This window comes from Aegilops tauschii, chromosome 7, assembly GCF_002575655.3.
Source record: "Aegilops tauschii subsp. strangulata cultivar AL8/78 chromosome 7, Aet v6.0, whole genome shotgun sequence".
NCBI lineage: Eukaryota > Viridiplantae > Streptophyta > Magnoliopsida > Poales > Poaceae > Aegilops > Aegilops tauschii.
In genome coordinates, this window is record NC_053041.3 from 485,691,489 (window position 1) to 485,710,582 (window position 19,094).

At 44.4% G+C, this 19,094-nt stretch overlaps 1 protein-coding gene across 1 annotated transcript; it reads right to left on the reverse strand.

Annotated features, from left to right (window-relative positions):
• Positions 1 to 11,801: 11,801 nt before the first annotated feature.
• Positions 11,802 to 18,791, reverse strand: LOC109740456 (peroxidase 70). Its single transcript, XM_020299519.4, has 3 exons — positions 18,751 to 18,791; positions 12,779 to 12,983; positions 11,802 to 12,709 (listed from the first exon to the last, which is right to left on the reverse strand). Exons 1-3 carry the CDS (start codon positions 18,789 to 18,791, stop codon positions 12,158 to 12,160), a joined length of 798 nt encoding a protein of 265 aa, XP_020155108.1. The 3' UTR covers positions 11,802 to 12,157.
• Between the last annotated feature and the right edge of the window lie 303 nt (positions 18,792 to 19,094).

Genomic DNA, 19,094 nt, shown 5'->3' on the forward strand with positions numbered 1-19,094 from the left:
CTTTGGTTGAGGTTGGCGCTTCTGGGACCTGTTTAACAGAATAAGGTAAGCCGCTGGCAATGATGGATTATGAGACATAAAGGTTATAAACTGGACGAGAGCCGGTGGAATGACTTACCGAAGATTGCGGTGACTATCTGTGACACGTGGCGCTTTAAACCGGCGAGTTCGGTGGTTCTTTCCGTCAGAGCCTTTTCCGCCTGTTCGGCCCGGTTCACCAGAGTAGCCTTCTCTTCAGCCCAAGCTTTCCGTTCAGCGTCAAAGTCCGTCTTCAGCTTTTCTTTCGCAACAATACTGGACACAAATTTGGCATTGGCCTTCCGGGTCTCAGTTTCTTGCGTCTTCAGGCGGGTCTTTAAATCGGAGATGTCAACCTCAAACTTCTTGCAAGCAGCCTGCATAATTTCCGGGTTATAGCATGAACAGTTACTATGCAAATTTAAAGTCCCAAGCGTTTTCCAAGCAAAGACACTTGGCACTTGGGGGCTAATGCATATCGAACGTTCCTATCTACAAATTACCGGTTCATGGAAGTAAGCCGGACCTTAAGTCTACAACATATTAAATCATAAGTCGTCGACTTGGGGGCTAGTATGGTAAAGATAACTATGCAGTAAGCAAGAAGAGTGGTACCTCAGACTTCTGCTGAATCTGATTCACCATGTCGATCTCTAAGTCCCGGATCTTGTGCACCTGACTGACATAGCCGGAGACGATCTCTCCGATGTTCAGATTGGCGTAGTCGGTGAGGTCCAGATTAGCCCGGCAGCGCCCTAGCAACTCCTCCTTGGCGGAGCACTTGGCCAGCGCAGTAGGTCTCCCCAGATCAACAAACTCCGTCCGGGTGATTACCACGTCCGGTTCATTGACCGGGTGAGCCAGACTAGAGGTCTTCGGGTTAGCAGAAGCTTCTTGAGGTTCTTGAGCTGAAGGGGCAGAGGCAACTGGCGGTTCTTGAGCTGCAACCTCCGGTTCAGGCAAGTCCGGCTCTTCGACTGGCTTGTTCTTCTTCGCCCGCTTGCTGAGCTTTGCCTGGGCACTGAAAGGACAAAAAGGTTAGTACAAAAGTATGAGTAAAGATAAGCACAACAAGAGATGATTATCATTACCCGGGTACGGTCTTGAAGGCCGTCAGGTTTGATTGCATCGAGTCACCGGAAGAGGGTGAGGTTTCCTGATAGTTTGAATCGGAGGAATTGAGCGGTTGACGTAAAACACCCGCCAAAGGATGAAAAGGGTACAAGTTGGAGATAACCTCGGTTCGGCGTTTCCTCGATGCGTCAGGTAAGCCGGAGGAAAGGTCAGCGTCCTTGTTGGTCCGGGTGTGTCGCCGGCTCTCATGAGTCTGTCGCTTCAAAAGAAATTGAGGATCTTGATAAGCTAAAGGATGTGAAAATCTTACTTTCCGGGTTACCCTTCGGACTTTCAGCCTTGGCAAGGGCTCCGAGTCGGAGGAAAGTGACATTACCTCTTCAACCACCGGGTTACTTGCTCCGGTGTCATCCTGTTGATGAACAGTGTTGATAAGGTGGACAGAAATAAATAACAAATACAACAAGAGCTTACAGGTTCAGGGGTTACCTCTGACTCGGAGCTGTCGCTTAGTTGCAGCAGCTCTGAAGCAGTAGTCCTACTTCCCTTCTTGCGGGGAGCGGCTCTCTTGGCGGCTTTCTTCGCCTTCCTGGCCTTCTTGGCCGCCTCATGGTCATACTTGACCTTCCAGAATTTATCATCAGCCTGAAAAATACAATGACGATTTCTTAAGGATCAGATGAAAGTTATCTACAGAAGAGAATAAGATGTTCAGATCAGCGGCTTACCGCTGGGGCCGGGTTGGTCTTGCAGAAGGGGCTTAAGCCGGTCCTCCCGCAGTCTGCCAAGCTCTCGTTCAAGAGAGCCTTGGTCATGTCCTCAGCAACGTCTTCAGGAAGATCATTGCGGCTGTGTCTCAGGGGGTCATCCTTTCGGCCCGTGTACTCACACATTAAGCCGGGGCGGCGGCTCAATGGGATCACCCGCCAGGAGATCCAGACTCGGACCAGGTCAATTCCATTGAGACCATTACCCAGGAGAGCCTTGATCTTGTTAATGGTGGGGAGCAGAGGTTGGCGCTCCGCTTGAGTTAGCTTGTTTGACAAAGGGTGTGTTGGTTCCAGACGCGAGGGGCGAAAGCCGGGCAGCGGGCTCTCGTCAGCCAGCGACGTGTGTTGGCAGTAGAACCACGTCTGGTTCCAGTCCTTTGGGTGGCTTGGCGGCTCGGCGTAAGGGAAGAGGCAGTCTCTCCGTCGCTGAATGGAGATTCCGCCGAGTTCCAAACTTGGCCTGTTGGCGCACTCGTTCTGGCGGTTCAGGTAGAAGAGCTCTCTGAAAAGCAGCAGGCTGGGCTCTTCTCCAAGGTAGACTTCGCAGAACACTTGGAAGTTGCATATATTGGACACAAAATTGGGTCCTATGTCTTGTGGCCGCAGATCAAAGAAGTTCAGCACGTCTCTAAAAAACTTTGAGCCGGGCGGTGCGAAGCCCCGGCTCATGTGATCCGCAAAAATCACTACCTCCCCGTCCTTTGGCTGTGGTCTCTCCTCTGACGGGTCAGGGGCACGGTAGGACATGACGTCCTTCTTAGGCAGGTAACCCGACTTTACAAAATCTGCTAAGGTCTCGTCGGTGACATTGGACCTCATCCAATTGCAAGTGATGGATGCTTTAGGAGCTTTGGGAGGCATGGTGAAAGTCAGAAGCCTATGATAAAAGGAAAAATGCCCGGTTTAATTATAAGCCGGAGGAAATTTACAGTTCAATGTTAAAGTGGCGGCTTATGGAGGGGACTAATGACATATATCTAGGTGCGTCGGGTTATCTAAGCCGCCCGAGGTATTGAGAATAATTCGATTGTCTACGACCTTGTCACAGATGAGCCGGAAAATTTTATGGCGCATGGTCTCCTTTGAGCCGGAAGGTTCTACGGCGCGTGGCTTCTTTAAGACGGAAATGTAAACCGCCATGACTCAATGGGTGCAGTTTTTTTACTAAGTGTGGTGAAAACAGGTTTCACACATTGCAGTAAATAATTTGGATCAAAATGGTCGGTTAAAAGGAAAGTTTCTAGACCTAAAAACAGATGCAAAGGGAGTTCTTGGGCTCGAACGAAGCCTTTATGCAGTGAAAGGAGATCTATTTGCATTTGAAATGGGTGATAAACAGCCGCCGCGTTGTTTCTATACTATCTTAAGATCAGAAAGAGGCAGTAAAAATGAAAACTACCAAGAACTCATGGGCAACGGCGAAGAACGCGGAAGGACAGCAGGAGCTTAACATAGATCTATTCTACGAGGAGTAAGGAACTTACAGATGCAGATGTGCTGCGAGAGTTCGCCGCGTTTCTCTGGACGGTTCAGGGTGATGCAGCGGCCAAGGTCGATGAGGACGCGGAGCTCTGTTGCGGCGGCGGCGGCGGAGTTCGAGTAGCACGGGAGCAGCGAGAGGAAGAGGACGACAGAAGGGGGAGAATGGAAAGACCCGAGGGTCGGGCTATTTATAAGGCTAGACTCATAAGTGGGCGCGAGAAACGAGGAGGCCATGGCGCGGTTATCTTGCCCGAGAGGCGCCTCGATTTTCAGGATCGCAGTAAAGGTAAGATCCGTTGCGGATCTGGTGGAATAAAAGATGGACTTAATGGAAGATCACGTCACGGCGGATCACCCGGAGTCCAGAGGATGACGTCACGCCGGGTTATGGCCTTCACACAATTGTAAGCCGAAGATTTTCTGTCGAAAGAATTGAAGATTGACATGAGCCGGCTCAAATCAATCTGGGGCCTAATGTTGAGGATATAGACCTTAGAGTCACCCGCCAGGAGGGGCCGGGTTACTCATAATGGTCATCGCCAGAAGCCCGGCGCCAAGCTTGAAGACGGTGGGCCAAAGATGGGCTTAAGACCCGGATATGGCTTAAGGCCCGTAGTTACAATCATCATTATGGTAGAACTTGTAGTGTAAGACAAGAATAGTTGAGAGTCCGAGCCGGACACTCTTATGAGCCGGCCGGGACTCTGAGAGCCGCTGGGCGTCAACCTCCCTATATAAAGGGACGACCCGGAAGCGGTCTAGGGGCAAGAAAGATCTCATCGAGAGCCAGGCATAGCAGTTAAGCTCCCTGGTCATCGAAACCCTAATCAATACCACCTCAACTGGACGTAGGCTTTTACCTTCACCGTAAGGGGCCGAACCAGTATAAACCCTCGTGTTCCTTGTCCCGTTAACCCCTTCAAGCTTCCTAGCGGCGATGGCTCCACGACTAAGTCCTAGCTTGAGGACATCTGCCGTGACAATTCCACGACACTTTCCGTTCGATCTATTCAAGAGTTCGTACTAAAATAACATAAAGCTATTATTTCCGTTAGATATATCCTAAAGTTTGTACTAAATAAACACCAAAGCAATTCATATTCATAATACTCAACCAACACAAAGAATTTCAAAGAGTGCCCCAAGATTTCTACCGGAGAAACAAAGACAAGAACGTGCATCAACCCCTATGCATAGATTACCCCAATGTCACCTCGGGAATCCGCGAGTTGAGTGCCAAAACATATATCAAGTGAATAAATATGATACCCCATTGTCACCACAAGTATTCAATTGCAAGACATATATCAAGTGTTCTCAAATCCATAAAAGTGTTCAATCCGATAACAACGAAATCTCAAAGGGAAAACTCAATTCATCACAACAAGATAGAGAGGGGAAAACACCATATGATCCGACTATATTAACAAAGCCCGCGATACATCAAGATCGTGACATCTCAAGAACACGAGAGAGAGAGAGAGAGAGAGAGATTAAACACATAGCTACTGGTACAAACCCTCAGCCCCGAGGGTGGACTACTCCCTCCTCATCATGGTGGCCGCCGGAATGATGAAGATGGCCACCGGAGATGATTCCCCCCTCCGGCAGGGTGCCGGAAAGGGTCTAGATTGGTTTTCGGTGGCTACAGAGCCTTGCGGCGGCGGAACTTCTGATCTAGGTTAACTTCTGATGGTTTCTCTATTTATAGGATTTTTTGGCGTTGGTTTCACGCTGAGATGGGCCTTGAGATGAGCACAACCCACCAGGGCAAGTCAGGCGCGCCCTGGTGGGTTGTGCCCTCCTCGTGGCTCTTCTGGCACTCCCACAAACCTTCGGGGGTCTCTTTTGTTCCAAAAAAATTGTCAAAAAGTTTCAACTCATTTGGAGAACTTTCATTTCTGCACAAAAAACAACACCACGGTAGTTCTGCTGAAAACAGCGTCAGTCCGGGTTAGTTCCATGCAAATCATACCAAAACCATATAAAATTGTTGTAAACATGGCATGAATACTTCATAAATTATAGATACGTTTGAGACGTATCAGCGTCCCCAAGCTTAATTCCTACTCGTCCTCAAGTAGTTAAATGATAAAAGAAATAATTTATGAAGTGTGAATGCTAGCAAAGTGCATAAGTTTGATCAATGATAATTTCAATCATTTTTCCTAGCATCATAACAGCAACTCTTTTTTATAAAACTTCTCATGTTAAAGTAGCAATTGAAAATGGAATATTTGTTGTGGAAAGCTACCTATCATATTTATCACATATTCTTTTCTTATGTAGTATGGACATTTGGACTTTTATCTGGTTCAAAGAAATAGTCTTGTTTTGACATGAGATTTAAATATTCAAGCATATCAACAAGCAACCATGTCTTTCAAAATATCAACGCTAAAATAAGTTATCCCTAGCCCATCATGCTCAATCATTGATCCATTCATGAAACACACTCGCATATTAGCTACACCAATGCTCAAGTACGATCATAGTGCCCCTAGTTGGTGCTTTATAAGAGAAGATGGAGACTCAAATTAAAATAAAGGCCCTTCGCAGAGGGAAGTAGGGATTTGTAGAGGTGCCACAGCTCAAAGCGAAAATTGAGAGATAAAAACATTTTGAGAGGCATACTTTTCCCACCAATGAAAACGACTTAGAGCTCCCAACACTTTCCATGCTAGATATATCATAGGCGGTTCCCAAACAGAAAATAAAGTTTATTCCTTTTTCAACCATACTTTCACTTTCCATGGCTAACCGTATCCACGGGTGCCCTCCATACCAACACTTTCCAAGAAATTTAATATTTGACAGCATAAAGTAATTCATTTTTCATTTCGGGACTGGGCATCCCTAATACCTTTGCCCTACTCTCGTGCAATGACAAGTGAATAAACACTCATCGTGAGAATAACACATCTAGCATGGAAAATATTGGCCACCCCTCACTGCCTCGCGAGCGGTACGAGCACACAAAAGAGAAATTTATTTTGAAATTAGAGATGGCACATACAAATTTGCTTAAAACGGCAAAAGAATACCGCATATAGGTAGGTATAGTGGACTCGTGTGGCAAAACTGGTTTAAAGGATTTTGGATGCACAAGTAGTGATCATACTTAGTGTGAAATGAAGGCTAGAAAAAGATTGAGAAGCGACCAACCAAGAAATGAATAATCTCATAAGCGAGCATTGAGCATAATTAACACCGAATAATGCACCACAAGTAGGATGTAATTTCATTGCATAACTATTGACTTTCGTGCTTGCATAGGGAATCCCAAACCTTAACACCAATATTCTTACTGAAGCACAATTACTCATCAACATGACTCACATATCACATCATCATATCTCAAAACTATTACATGGAATCAAGTTTATTTTGTCCAATGATCTTCATGAAAGTTTTTATTATATCCTTCTTGGATATCTATCACTTTGGGACCAAATTTCATGTGTTGTTTTTGATAAGCTCAAACAAATATAAGTGAAGATCATGAGCATAATATTTCTTTCTCTCAAATTAATTTAAGTGAAGCAAGAGAGAATTTCTTCAAAAATACTAAAGCACACCTTGCTCAAAAAGATATAAGTGAAGCACTAGAGCAACTCCATAGAAAAGAGCTTTGTTGACGGGATGTTATGCCGCTTACCTAGCCTCTCTGGCAACTATTTGAGGACTCTATTTTATTTAAAAACTTCCAGTTCTAAGTATTTTATTAAAACAGCAAACAAAACAAAACAAGATGACATTACAAGAATAGCACAACTCATGTGAAGAAGCAAAAACGTAGGCTCAACCGATACTAACCGATAATTGTTGAAGAAGAAAGGTGGGATGCCTACCGGGGCATCCCCAAGCTTAGATGCTTGATACTTCTTGAAATATTATCTTGGGATGCCTTGGGCATCCCCAAGCTTGAGCTTTTGTGTCTCCTTAATTCCTTTTATATCACGGTTTCCCTAAATCATAAAAAGTTCATCCACACAAAACTCAACAAGAACTCATGAGATAAGTTAGTATAAACCAATGGAAAAACCTTATCATACTCTACTGTAGCAAATCACTAAAATTATTATTCAACATTGCATACTAAATGCCTCTGCATATTTAATACTCCTATCCTCAAATAGAATTATTAAACAAGCAAACATATGCAAACATAACAGCAATCTGCCAAAATAGTACAGTCTGTAAAGAATGCAATATTCATCATACTTAATTAACTCCAAAAATTATGAAAATTTTACCCCACTGTAGAAAATTTATCAAATCTTATTTTTCAAAAAGTTTCAACATTTTATCACATTCTTACTTTTCTAGGGAATTTTTGCAACAGCGATAAACTTTCTGTTTTCAAACAGCAACATGTAGACTTGCAAAATAAGCATGGCAAAGGCTATACTTGATATTTTTTATTGAACTAAAATATGGAAAACATGATTATAAATAACAGCAAGCAAATCCTAGCAAAATAAAATGATGCTCCAAGCAAAACTCATATCATGTGACGAATAAAAATATAGCCTCAAGTAAGGTTACCGATAATGTTGGAGACGAAAGAGGGGATGCCTTCCGGGGCATCCCCAAGCTTAGTTGCTTGGATCTTCCTTGGATATTAACTTGGGGTGCCTTGGGAATCCCCAATCTTAGGGTCTTGTCACTCCTTATTCTCCTCATATCGATATCTCACCCAAAACTTGAAAACTTCAATCACACAAAACTTAACGAAACTTCGTGAGATACGTTAGTATGGTAAAGACAAATCATTCACTTTGGTACTGTCAAGATAAGATTCATAATTGTTCTCACACAATGCATACTGTACCTTATCATTTCCACAATTTATATTACTTAATATAAGCTATGGAAACACTAAAACAAGCAAACTATGCAATGAAAACAGAATCTGTCAAAAACAGAACAGTCTGTAGTGATCTGTACTCAAACCATACTTCTGCTACTTCAAAAAATTCTAAAAAATTAGGACCACGTGAGCAATTTGTATATAAATGTTCTGAAAAAATAATCAACTCAAAAGCACTCTTCTGCTAAAAATGAGAATTATTTTCGTGAGCGCATAAGTTTCTGTTTTTCAGCAAGATCAAATTAACTATCACCCAACATGATCCCAAAGGCTTTACTTGGCACTTTATTGAAACAAAAACAATAAAACATGATTAGTACAGTAGCATAATCATGTGAACACACAAAAATAGTAGGTAAAAGTGTTGGGTTGTCTCCCAACAAGTGCTTTTCTTTTAGCCTTTTAGCTAGGCATGATGAGTTCAATGATTCTCGCATAAAAGATGAGGATTGAAACATAAAGAGAGCATCATGAAGCATATGACTAGCACATTTAAGCCTAACCCACTTCCTATGCATAGGGATTTTGTGAGCAAACAACTTATGGAAACAAGAATCAACTAGCATAGGAAGGCAAAATAAGCATAACTTCAAAACTTTTAACACATAGAAAGGAAACTCGATATTATTGCAATACTTACAAGCAGAAGTTCCTCCCTCATAATTATTTTCAGTAGCATCATGAATGAATTCAACAATATAGCTATTACATAAAGCATTCTTTTCATGATCCACAATCATAGAGATTTTATTACTCTCCACATAAGCAAATTTCTTCTCATCAATAGTTGTGGGAGCAAACTCAACAAAATAACTATCATGGGATTGAAAATTAAAATCATGATGACAAGTTTCATAGTTATCATTATTCTTTATAGCATACATGTCATCACCATAATCATCATAGATAGGAACTTTGTTGTCATAATCAATTGTGACTTCTTCCAACATAGTGGAATCATCATTTAATAAAGTGATGATCTCTCCAAATCCACTTTCATCAATATAATCATCATAAATAGGAGGCATGTTTTCATCATAATAAATTTTCTCATCAAAACTCGGGGAACTAAAAACATCATCTTCATCAAACATAGCATCCCCAAGCTTATGGTTTTGCATATGATTAGCATCATGGATATTCAAAGAAATCATACTAACAACATTGCAATTATACTCATCATTCAAATACTTTGTGCCACACATTTTATTGACTTCTTCTTCTAACAATTGAGCATAATTTTCCGAACCATCATTTTCAAGAAAGATATTATAAAGATGATCAATAATATGATGCAACCTCAATTCCACTTTTATGTAGTTTTTTTTATAGACCAAACTAGTGATAAACAAGAAACTAAAAGATTCAATTGCAAGATCTAAAGATATACCTTCATGCACTCACCTCCCCGGCAAAGGCGCCAGAAAAGAGCTTGATGTCTACTACGCAACTTTATTCTTGTAGACACGTGTTGGGCCTCCAAGCGCAGAGTTTTGTAGGGCAGTAGCAATTTTCCCTCAAGTGGATGACTTAAGGTTTATCAATCCGTGGGAGGCGTAGGATGAAGATGGTCTCTCTCAAAAAACCCTGCAACCAAATAACAAAAAGTCTCTTGTGTCCCCAACACACCAAATACAATGGTAATTTGTATATGTGCACTAGTTCGGCGAAGGGATGGTGATACAAGTGTAATATGGATGATAGAAACATATTTTTATAATCTGAATAAATAAAAACAGCAAGGTAGCAAATAGTAAACGGGCACAAAAACGGTATTGTAATGCTTGAAAATGAGGCCTAGGGTCCGTACTTTCGCTAGTGCAATCTCTCAACAATGCTAATATAATTGGATCATATAACCACCTCTCAAAGTGCGATGAAGAATCACTCCAAACTTCCTATCTAGCGGAGAACATAAGAATAAATTGTTTGTAGGGTACGAAACCACCTCAAAGCTATTCTTTCCGTTCGATCTATTCAAGAGTTCGTACTAAAATAACATAAAGTTATTCTTTCTGTTCGATCTATCCTAGAGTTCTTACTAAAATAACACCAAAGCAAATTCATATTCATAATACTCAATCCAACACAAAGGATTTCAAAGAGTGCCCCAAGATTTCTACCGGAGAAACAAGACAAGAATGTGCATAACCCCTATGCATAGATTACCCCAATATCACCTCGGGAATCCGCGAGTTGAGTGCCAAAACATATATCAAGTGAATCAATATGATACCCCATTGTCACCACGAGTATTCAATTGCAAGACATATATCAAGTGTTCTCAAATCCATAAAAGTATTCAATCCGATAACAACGAAATCTCAAAGGGAAAACTCAATTCATCACAACAAGATAGAGCGGGGAAAACACCATATGATCCGACTATATTAACAAAGCCCGCGATACATCAAGATCGTGACATCTCAAGAACACGAGAGAGAGAGAGAGAGATTAAACACATAGCTACTGGTACAAACCCTCGGCCCCGAGGGTGGACTACTCCCTCCTCATCATGGTGGCCGCTGGGATGATGAAGATGGCCACCGGAGATGATTCCCCCCTCCAGCAGGGTCCGGAAAGGGTCTAGATTGGTTTTCGGTGGCTATAGAGCCTTGCGGCAGCGGAACTTCTGATCTAGGTTAACTTCTGATGGTTTCTCTGTTTATAGGATTTTTTGACGTTGGTTTCACGCTAAGATGGGCCTTGAGGTGAGCACAACCCACCGGGGCAAGCCAGGCCCACCAGGCGCGCCCTGGTGGGTTGTGCCCTCCTCGTGGCTCTTCTGGCCCTTCCACGAAGCTTCGGGGGTCTCTTTGGTTCCAAAAAAAGTCAAAAAGTTTCAGCTCATTTGGAGAACTTTCATTTCTGCACAAAAAATAACATCACGGTAGTTCTGCTGAAAACAGCGTCAGTCCGGATTAGTTCCATGCAAATCATAACAAAACCATATAAAACTGTTGTAAACATGGCATGAATACTTCATAAATTATAGATACGTTTGAGACGTATCAGGTGGCTGGGAAGTTTCACCACGACGATTGAGTTCCCGCCATAGCGTTTTTGGTCTTGAAGAAGCTAGAGTTCTTGGGCGCAATGTACGCTGACGCCGATGAGGCCAAGACGGTGGCTATCTCGGGACCAACCGAGTCCTGCCAGCCACTCGTCATCTCCTTTAGGCAATTATGGGTGGTTGGTGCGTTGGCAACGGAAGTCCGGTTGAAGTTGGTGTTCTTCGTGGTGATCGATGTTGGTCGAGACGCAGCTCTGATGCTCTAGTCAGGGTTCCTTTACATTGAATTTGTATTGTGTGTGGAGACTTTTCTTCGGATTAGCTCGGATGTAGTGTTTGTACTACACTTGTTGCTCGTAGTAAGAGGTAGTCTCTTGTAATTGTCTTCTATCTCATATAAAAATATGATATGCCTTTGACGTACTCTTGAAAAAGAAAAGCCGAGGTGCTACAAATTTGTAACACTTATTGCAAAAATTCAGGGCATTTGCAAGACATTTCAGTGCATAAATTTTTTTTTTTGAGATTTCACCATATAAACTTTTTTTCGAGCCCCGCAAAAAAAAAATTCCGAGAGCACGCAAAGCACGTGCCTTACTTTTATAGAAGAGAGCAAAACAATTTACAAGATGTCTAGCGAGTGCGAGGTACTCGAAGACGAACACACCCACACCACCAAAACTAATCTCTCACAAAGCGTGCATCTGCTGGAGCTGTTTTTTCTTCTTCCAAAGTGTGTGAAATGACAATTTTCTTTTGTACGGAGGCTCTGTTTTTGGCATCAGAGATGCTCTTACACACTTTGTGAGTAATAGTTTAGAGTTTGTCTCGCAACTATATCTTCTTGAACGAGATGAAGAACGCCACGACTGCACGCCCTGAGTTTGAGCGGTATACGTATCAGTTAGTCATCGACCGATCGATGAGCTAGCTGTTGACGACATGGCAGTTGGCCCTGATCTCGCCGGCGCTGCCGGTGAGCGGATGTATGTTGCCCATCTTGATCATCGCCTTGGCGAAGTCGCTCCGGAAGAGCGCGGGGCTGGCGCTGTACTGCCGCACCAGCGCGTCCTCCGACCCTCCGTTGAAGAGCGCCTGGTCGGAGTGGAACAGGCCGCGCTTCGCCAGCAGGTTCCGGTAGTAGGCGGCGTCGAACGCCCCGGGGGTCTGCACGTCGATGGGCGCCAGGTTCCTGTTGCCGGAGCTCGGGCACGTCTGCCGCCGCAGCGCCGCGAAGGACGGGTCGATGTTGGCGTCGTTGTAGATTCGGCCGTTGAAGTTTAGGCACTGGGCCAGGCCGATGGTGTGCGCGCCCGACAGCGCCGTCATCTCGGCCGGCGAGAGCCCCTGCCTGCGGAACAGGGAGATCAGCGTGGACAGGTCGGCGGTCGGCGGCGGGAGGTTCGCGTTGGCCAGAGCCCGGCTCGCCGTCGTCGAGTCGCGACGGCCGAGCGGCACTCTCCAGGTCGGCCCGCCCAGCTGCATGCCGCCAAACAGTTTCATCAGAATGAGCAGCTAGCGATCGAGCCGGTGAAGTTTTGCACGTACCAGGAACGTCCCGTCGCGCGCGGTGAGCGCGAGGATGTCGGCGCAGGAGACGACGCCGGGGCACGCGGCCTCCACGCCGGCCTTGATGGCGTCGACGACACCGAAGCCACGGATGGACCCATTGTTCGGCGCGGCTTGCTTCTCACCGCCAGCGTCGAGAAGAACCGAGCCGTCACAGCCCTGCCACGGTATTAATTGTGAAACACTTTCCACAATGTCTCAATTGTGTGCCAAACTCGTATCTCAGATACTCATCTCTATGATCATATCACAGACATTTTATCCTCTTGTTACGACGATCTTCAACTTCACTCTGAAATTACTTGAACCTTTCAATAATTCAGACTAGTGTTTCATCAAGTAAATACACTCAGCATCTACTCAAATCATCTGTGAAGTAAGAACATAACGATGTCCACTGCATGCCTCAGCACTCATTGGACTGCATACATCAAAATGTATTAGTTCCAATAAGTTGCTCTCTTGTTCCATCTTACTGAAAACGAGGCCTTTCAGTCATCTTGCCCATGTGATATGATTTGCATGTCTCAAGTGATTCAAAATCAAGTGAGTCCAAACGATCCATCTGCATGGAGTTTCTTCATGCATATATACCAATAGACATGGTTCGCATGTCTCATTCATTTCAAAAACGAGTGAGTCCAAAGATCCATCTACATGGAGCTTCTTCATGCGTTCTATACCAATATGACTCAAGTGGCAGTGCCACAAGTATGTGGTACTATCATTACTATCTTATATCTTTTTGGCATGAACATGTGAATCACTACGATCGAGATTCATTTTAGGTGCAAGACCATTGAAGGTATTATTCAAATAAATAGAGTAACCATTATTCTTCTTAAATGAATAACCGTTTTGCGGTAAACATAATCCAATCATGTTCAACGCAAACACCAAATCTCGATAGTAGAGGGAGCATGCGATGCTTGATCACATCAACCTTGGAAACACTTCCAATACATATCGTCATCTCACCTTTAGCTAGTCTCCATTTATTCCGCAGCTTTTATTTCGAGTTACTAACACTTAGCAACCGAACCAGTATCTAATACCCTGGTGCTGCTAGGAGTACTAGTAAAGTACACATTCGTATAACGTATATCCAATATACTTCTGTCGACCTTGCCTGCCTTCTCATCTACCAAATATCTAGGGTAGTACTGCTTCAGTGACCGTTCCTCTCATTACAGAAGCACTTAGTCTCGGGTTTGGGTTCAACCTTGGGATTCTTCACTAGAGCAGCAAACGACTTGCTGTTTCATGAAGTATCCCTTTTGCCCTTGCCCTTCTTAAACTAGTGGTTTTACTAACCATCAACAATTGATGCTCCTTCTTGATTTCTACTCTCGCGGTGTCAAACATCGCGAATAGCTCAAGGATCATCATGATTATCCTTGATATGTTATAGTTCATCACGAAGCTCTACTAGCTTGGTGGCAGTGACTATGGAGAACTATCACTATCTCATCTGGGAGATTAACTCCCACTCGATTCAAGCGATTGTGGCACTCAGACTATCTGAGCACACGCTCAACGATTGAGCTTTTCTCCCTTAGTTTGTAGGCTTAAGAAACTTGTCAGAGGTCTCATACCTCTTGACGTGGGCACTAGTCTGAAATCCCAATTTCAGTCTTCGGAACATCTCACATGTTCTGCGACGTTTCAAAACGTCTTTGGTGCCACAATTCTAAACCGCACTGAACTATCACGTAGTCATCAAAACGTGTATGTCAGATGTTTCGTAACATCTACAGACGACGCTGAGGTTCAGCACACCGAGCGGTGCATTAAGGACATAAGCCTTCTGTGCAGCAATGAGGACAATCCTCAGTTTACGGACCCAGTCCGCATAATTGCTACTACCAATTTTCAACTAAATTTTCTCTAGGAACATATCTTAACCAGTAGAACTAAAGCGCAAGCTATGACATAATTTGCAAATACCTTTTTGACTATGTTCATGATAATGAAGTTCATCTGATTATGAACTCCCACTCAGATAGACATCCCTCTAGTCATCTAAGTGAAACATGATCCGAGTTTAACTAGGCCGTGTCCGATCATCACGTGAGACGGACTAGTCAAGATCGGTGAACATCTCCATGTTGATCGTATCTTCTATACGACTCATGCTCGACCTTTCGGTCCTCCGTGTTCCGAGGCCATGTCTGTACATGCTAGGCTCGTCAAGTCAACCTAAGTGTATTGCGTGTGTTCCGAGGCCATGTCTGTACATGCTAGGCTCGTCAACACCCGTTGTATTCGAACGTAAGAATCTATCACACCCGATCATCACGTGGTGCTTCGAAACGACGAACCTTCGCAACGGTGCACAGTTAGGGTGAACACTTTCTTGAAATTATTATAAGGGATCATCCTACTTGCTACTGTCGTTCTAAGCAAATAAGATGCAAAAACATGATAAACATCACATGCAATCAAATAGTGACATGATATGGCCAATATCATTATGCTCCTTTGATCTCCATCTTCGGGGCACCATGATCATCTTTGTCACCGGCATGACACCCTGATCTCCATCATCATGATCTCCATCATTGTGTCTTTATGAAGTCGTCACGCCAACGATTACTTCTACTTCTATGGCTAACGCGTTTAGCAACAAAGTAAAGTAATTTACATGGCGTTATTCAATGACACGCAGGTCATACAAAATAATAAAGACAACTCCTATGGCTCCTGCCGGTTGTCATACTCATCGACATGCAAGTCGTGATTCCTATTACAAGAATATGATCAATCTCATACATCATATATATCATTCATCACATCTTCTGGCCATATCACATCACATAGCACTTGCTGCAAAAACAAGTTAGACGTCCTCTAATTGTTGTTGCAAGTTTTTACGTGGTTTGTAGGTTTCTAGCAAGAACGTTTCTTACCTACGTATGACCACAACGTGATTTGCCAATTTCTATTTACCCTTCATAAGGACCCTTTTCATCGAATCCGTTCCGACTAAAGTAGGAGAGACAGACACCCGCTAGCCACCTTATGCATCTAGTGCATGTCAGTCGGTGGAACCTGTCTCACGTAAGAGTACGTGTAAGGTCGGTCCGGGCCGCTTCATCCTACAATGCCGCCGAAACAAGAAAAGACTAGTAGCGGCAAGAAGAATTGGCAAACTCAACGCCCACAACTGCTTTGTGTTCTACTCGTGCATAGTAACTACGCATAGACCTGGCTCATGATGCCACTGTTGGGAATCGTAGCATAATTTAAAATTTTCCTACGCTCACCAAGATGCATCTATGGAGTCCACTAGCAACGAGGGGAAGGGAGTGCATCTACATACCCTTGTAGATCGCGAGCGGAAGCGTTCCAATGAACGTGGATGACGGAGTCGTACTCGCCGTGATCCAAATCACCGATGACCGAGTGCCGAACGGACGGCACCTCCGCGTTCAACACACGTACGGTGCAGCGACGTCTCCTCCTTCTTGATCCAGCAAGGGGGAAGGAGAGGTTGATGGAGATCCAACAGCACGACGGCGTGGTGGTGGATGTAGTGGCTCTCCGGCAGGGCTTTGCAAGCTTCTGAGAGAGAGAGGTGTTGCAGGGGAGGAGGGAGGCGCCCAAGGCTTAGATGTTGCTGCCCTCCCTTCCCCCCACTATATATAGGGCCAAGGGAGAGGGGGGGCGCAGCCTTGCCCCTTCCTCCAAGGAAGGGTGCAGCCAGGGGGGAGTCCTTCCCCCCCAAGGCACCTCGGAGGTGCCTTCCCCCTTTAGGACTCTCCCTTTTTCTCTTATCTCTTGCGCATGGGCCTCTTGGGGCTGGTGCCCTTGGCCCATATAGGCCAAGGCGCACCCCTTACAGCCCATGTGGCCCCCCGGGGCTGGTGGACCCCCTTGGTGGACCCCCGGACCCCTTTCGGCACTCCCGGTACAATACCGATAAAGCGCGAAACTTTTCCGGCGACCAAAATAAGACTTCCCATATATAAATCTTTACCTCCGGACCATTCCGGAACCTCTCGTGATGTCCGGGATCTCATCCGGGACTCCGAACAACTTTCGGGTTTCCGCATACATATATCTCTACAACCCTAGCGTCACCGGACCTTAAGTGTGTAGACCCTACGGGTTCGGGAGACATGCAGACATGACCGAGACGCCTCTCCGGTCAATAACCAACAGCGGGATCTGGATACCCATGTTGGCTCCCACATGTTCCACGATGATATCATCGGATGAACCACGGTGTCGAGGATTCAATCAATCCGTATGCAATTCCCTTTGTCAATCGGTATGTTACTTGCCCGAGATTCGATCGTCGGTATCCCAATACCTTGTTCAATCTCGTTACCGGCAAGTCTCTTTACTCGTACCGCAATGCATGATCCCGTGACTAACGCTTTAGTCACATTGAGCTCATTATGATGATGCATTACCGAGTGGGCCCAGAGATACCTCTCCGTCACACGGAGTGACAAATCCCAGTCTCGATCCGTGCTAACCCAACAGACACTTTCGGAGATACCCGTAATGCACCTTTATAGTCACCCAGTTACGTTGTGACGTTTGGCACACCCAAAGCACTCCTACGGTATCCGGGAGTTGCACGATCTCATGGTCTAAGGAAAAGATACTTGACATTGGAAAAGCTCTAGCAAACGAAACTACACGATCTTTTATGCTATGCTTAGGATTGGGTCTTGTCCATCACATCATTCTCCTAATGATGTGATCCCGTTATCAACGACATCCAATGTCCATGGTCAGGAAACCGTAACCATCTATTGATCAACGAGCTAGTCAACTAGAGGCTCACTAGGGACATGGTGTTGTCTATGTATTCACACATGTATTACGATTTCCGGACAATACAATTATAGCATGAATAATGGACAATTACCATGAACAAAGAAATATAATAATAACCATTTATTATTGCCTCTAGGGCATATTTCCAACAGGGAGGGCTTCGCTGTTCGGGATTTTGTGCCACCGTTGCCACCGAAGTTAGTAAGCACGGTGATGGAAGCACTCTCCAATCATCGCTAGTTGGGAGATATCGCAGAGGAGATACAACCCAATCAATATGATCAGCTAGTCAATTTGTGGGTTGTACAAAATTTTGTCAACCTTGATGATTCTCGGCCAGATGCTTTCGAATGGAGATGGTCTACGACGGGAGCCTACTCAGCTAGTTCGGTGTACAAGTTGTTGTGTCAAGGCTTGGTTAGATTCCCTGGAGCTTCAGCCATCTGGAGGTGTTGGGCGCCTTTCAAGTGCAAGATTTTCGTCCCGCTTGCATTCCAGTACAGGTTCTGGATGACGGATCGGCGCACAAAACATGGTCTGCAATATGGTACTTTAACTTGCTATCTTTTTCTTTTTCTTTTTCTGAAGCATACTTCAGCTTGCTATCTTTGTTTGCAGGAAGAGGACGTTGTCGATCATATTCTCAATCAATGCAGTATTTCTAGAGAAATCTGGCAGCGCTGCTCTGCATATCACCGTTGAGATCCCCTTACCCACGGATAGATTGCAGAATCAGTGGTTGCAAACGGGGAGAAATTTCACGGGAATATATAAAAAGCGGTTTTGGTTCTTATAGTCACTTTGATTTCATGGAACTTGCAGCGCAATGCTAGAGTTTTTAGGAATAGAGACCAACAACGTTCTCTGAGGGAGCTTGTTCTAGCGATATTGGAGGAGTTCCCCCGCAAAAAGAAAAAATAAAGATATTGGAGGAGTTGTGCATGTGTTTAGAGGGTTTTGCTATAGTGCAAGGTTTTGTGATGGTATAAATTTAGTAGAGTACGTGTGGGTGTGGGAGTTTTCTCGAAGCACTATTCCCTGTGTCTTCCCCGTGTTGTAACTATATTTCTAATATGGTACGTTATTGACGTACTCCTGAAAAAAAAACATAAGGCTTGGTGGAAATCACAAGCAATGTGGAAGCAGTCATCAAAGATTGCCGTGCCACTGCTACTCCAGAAGACATGTCAGCATCCTTCATTGCCTCCACAACCTCTATGTTATCAGGATTGACCAGAAGCTTGCTGCAACCTAGAGACTGAGCCAATTGCAAAATAAATCTGCAGGTAGTGCATCAACACACTCTTCCAGTTACCTCTCCCTATAAAAGTTCCCCCGATGAATCTCACAAGACAGCTCAGCCACACCCTGCAGTGTTCATCTAATTAAAGGCATAGTTTCACCATAAGTTCGATTACATATTTCCTTCTTGGAGGCATCACTTCGGAGCAGGCAGCTTAGAAATGCATGAGGTGTGCGTCTGATATCCTAAAATACCACATAC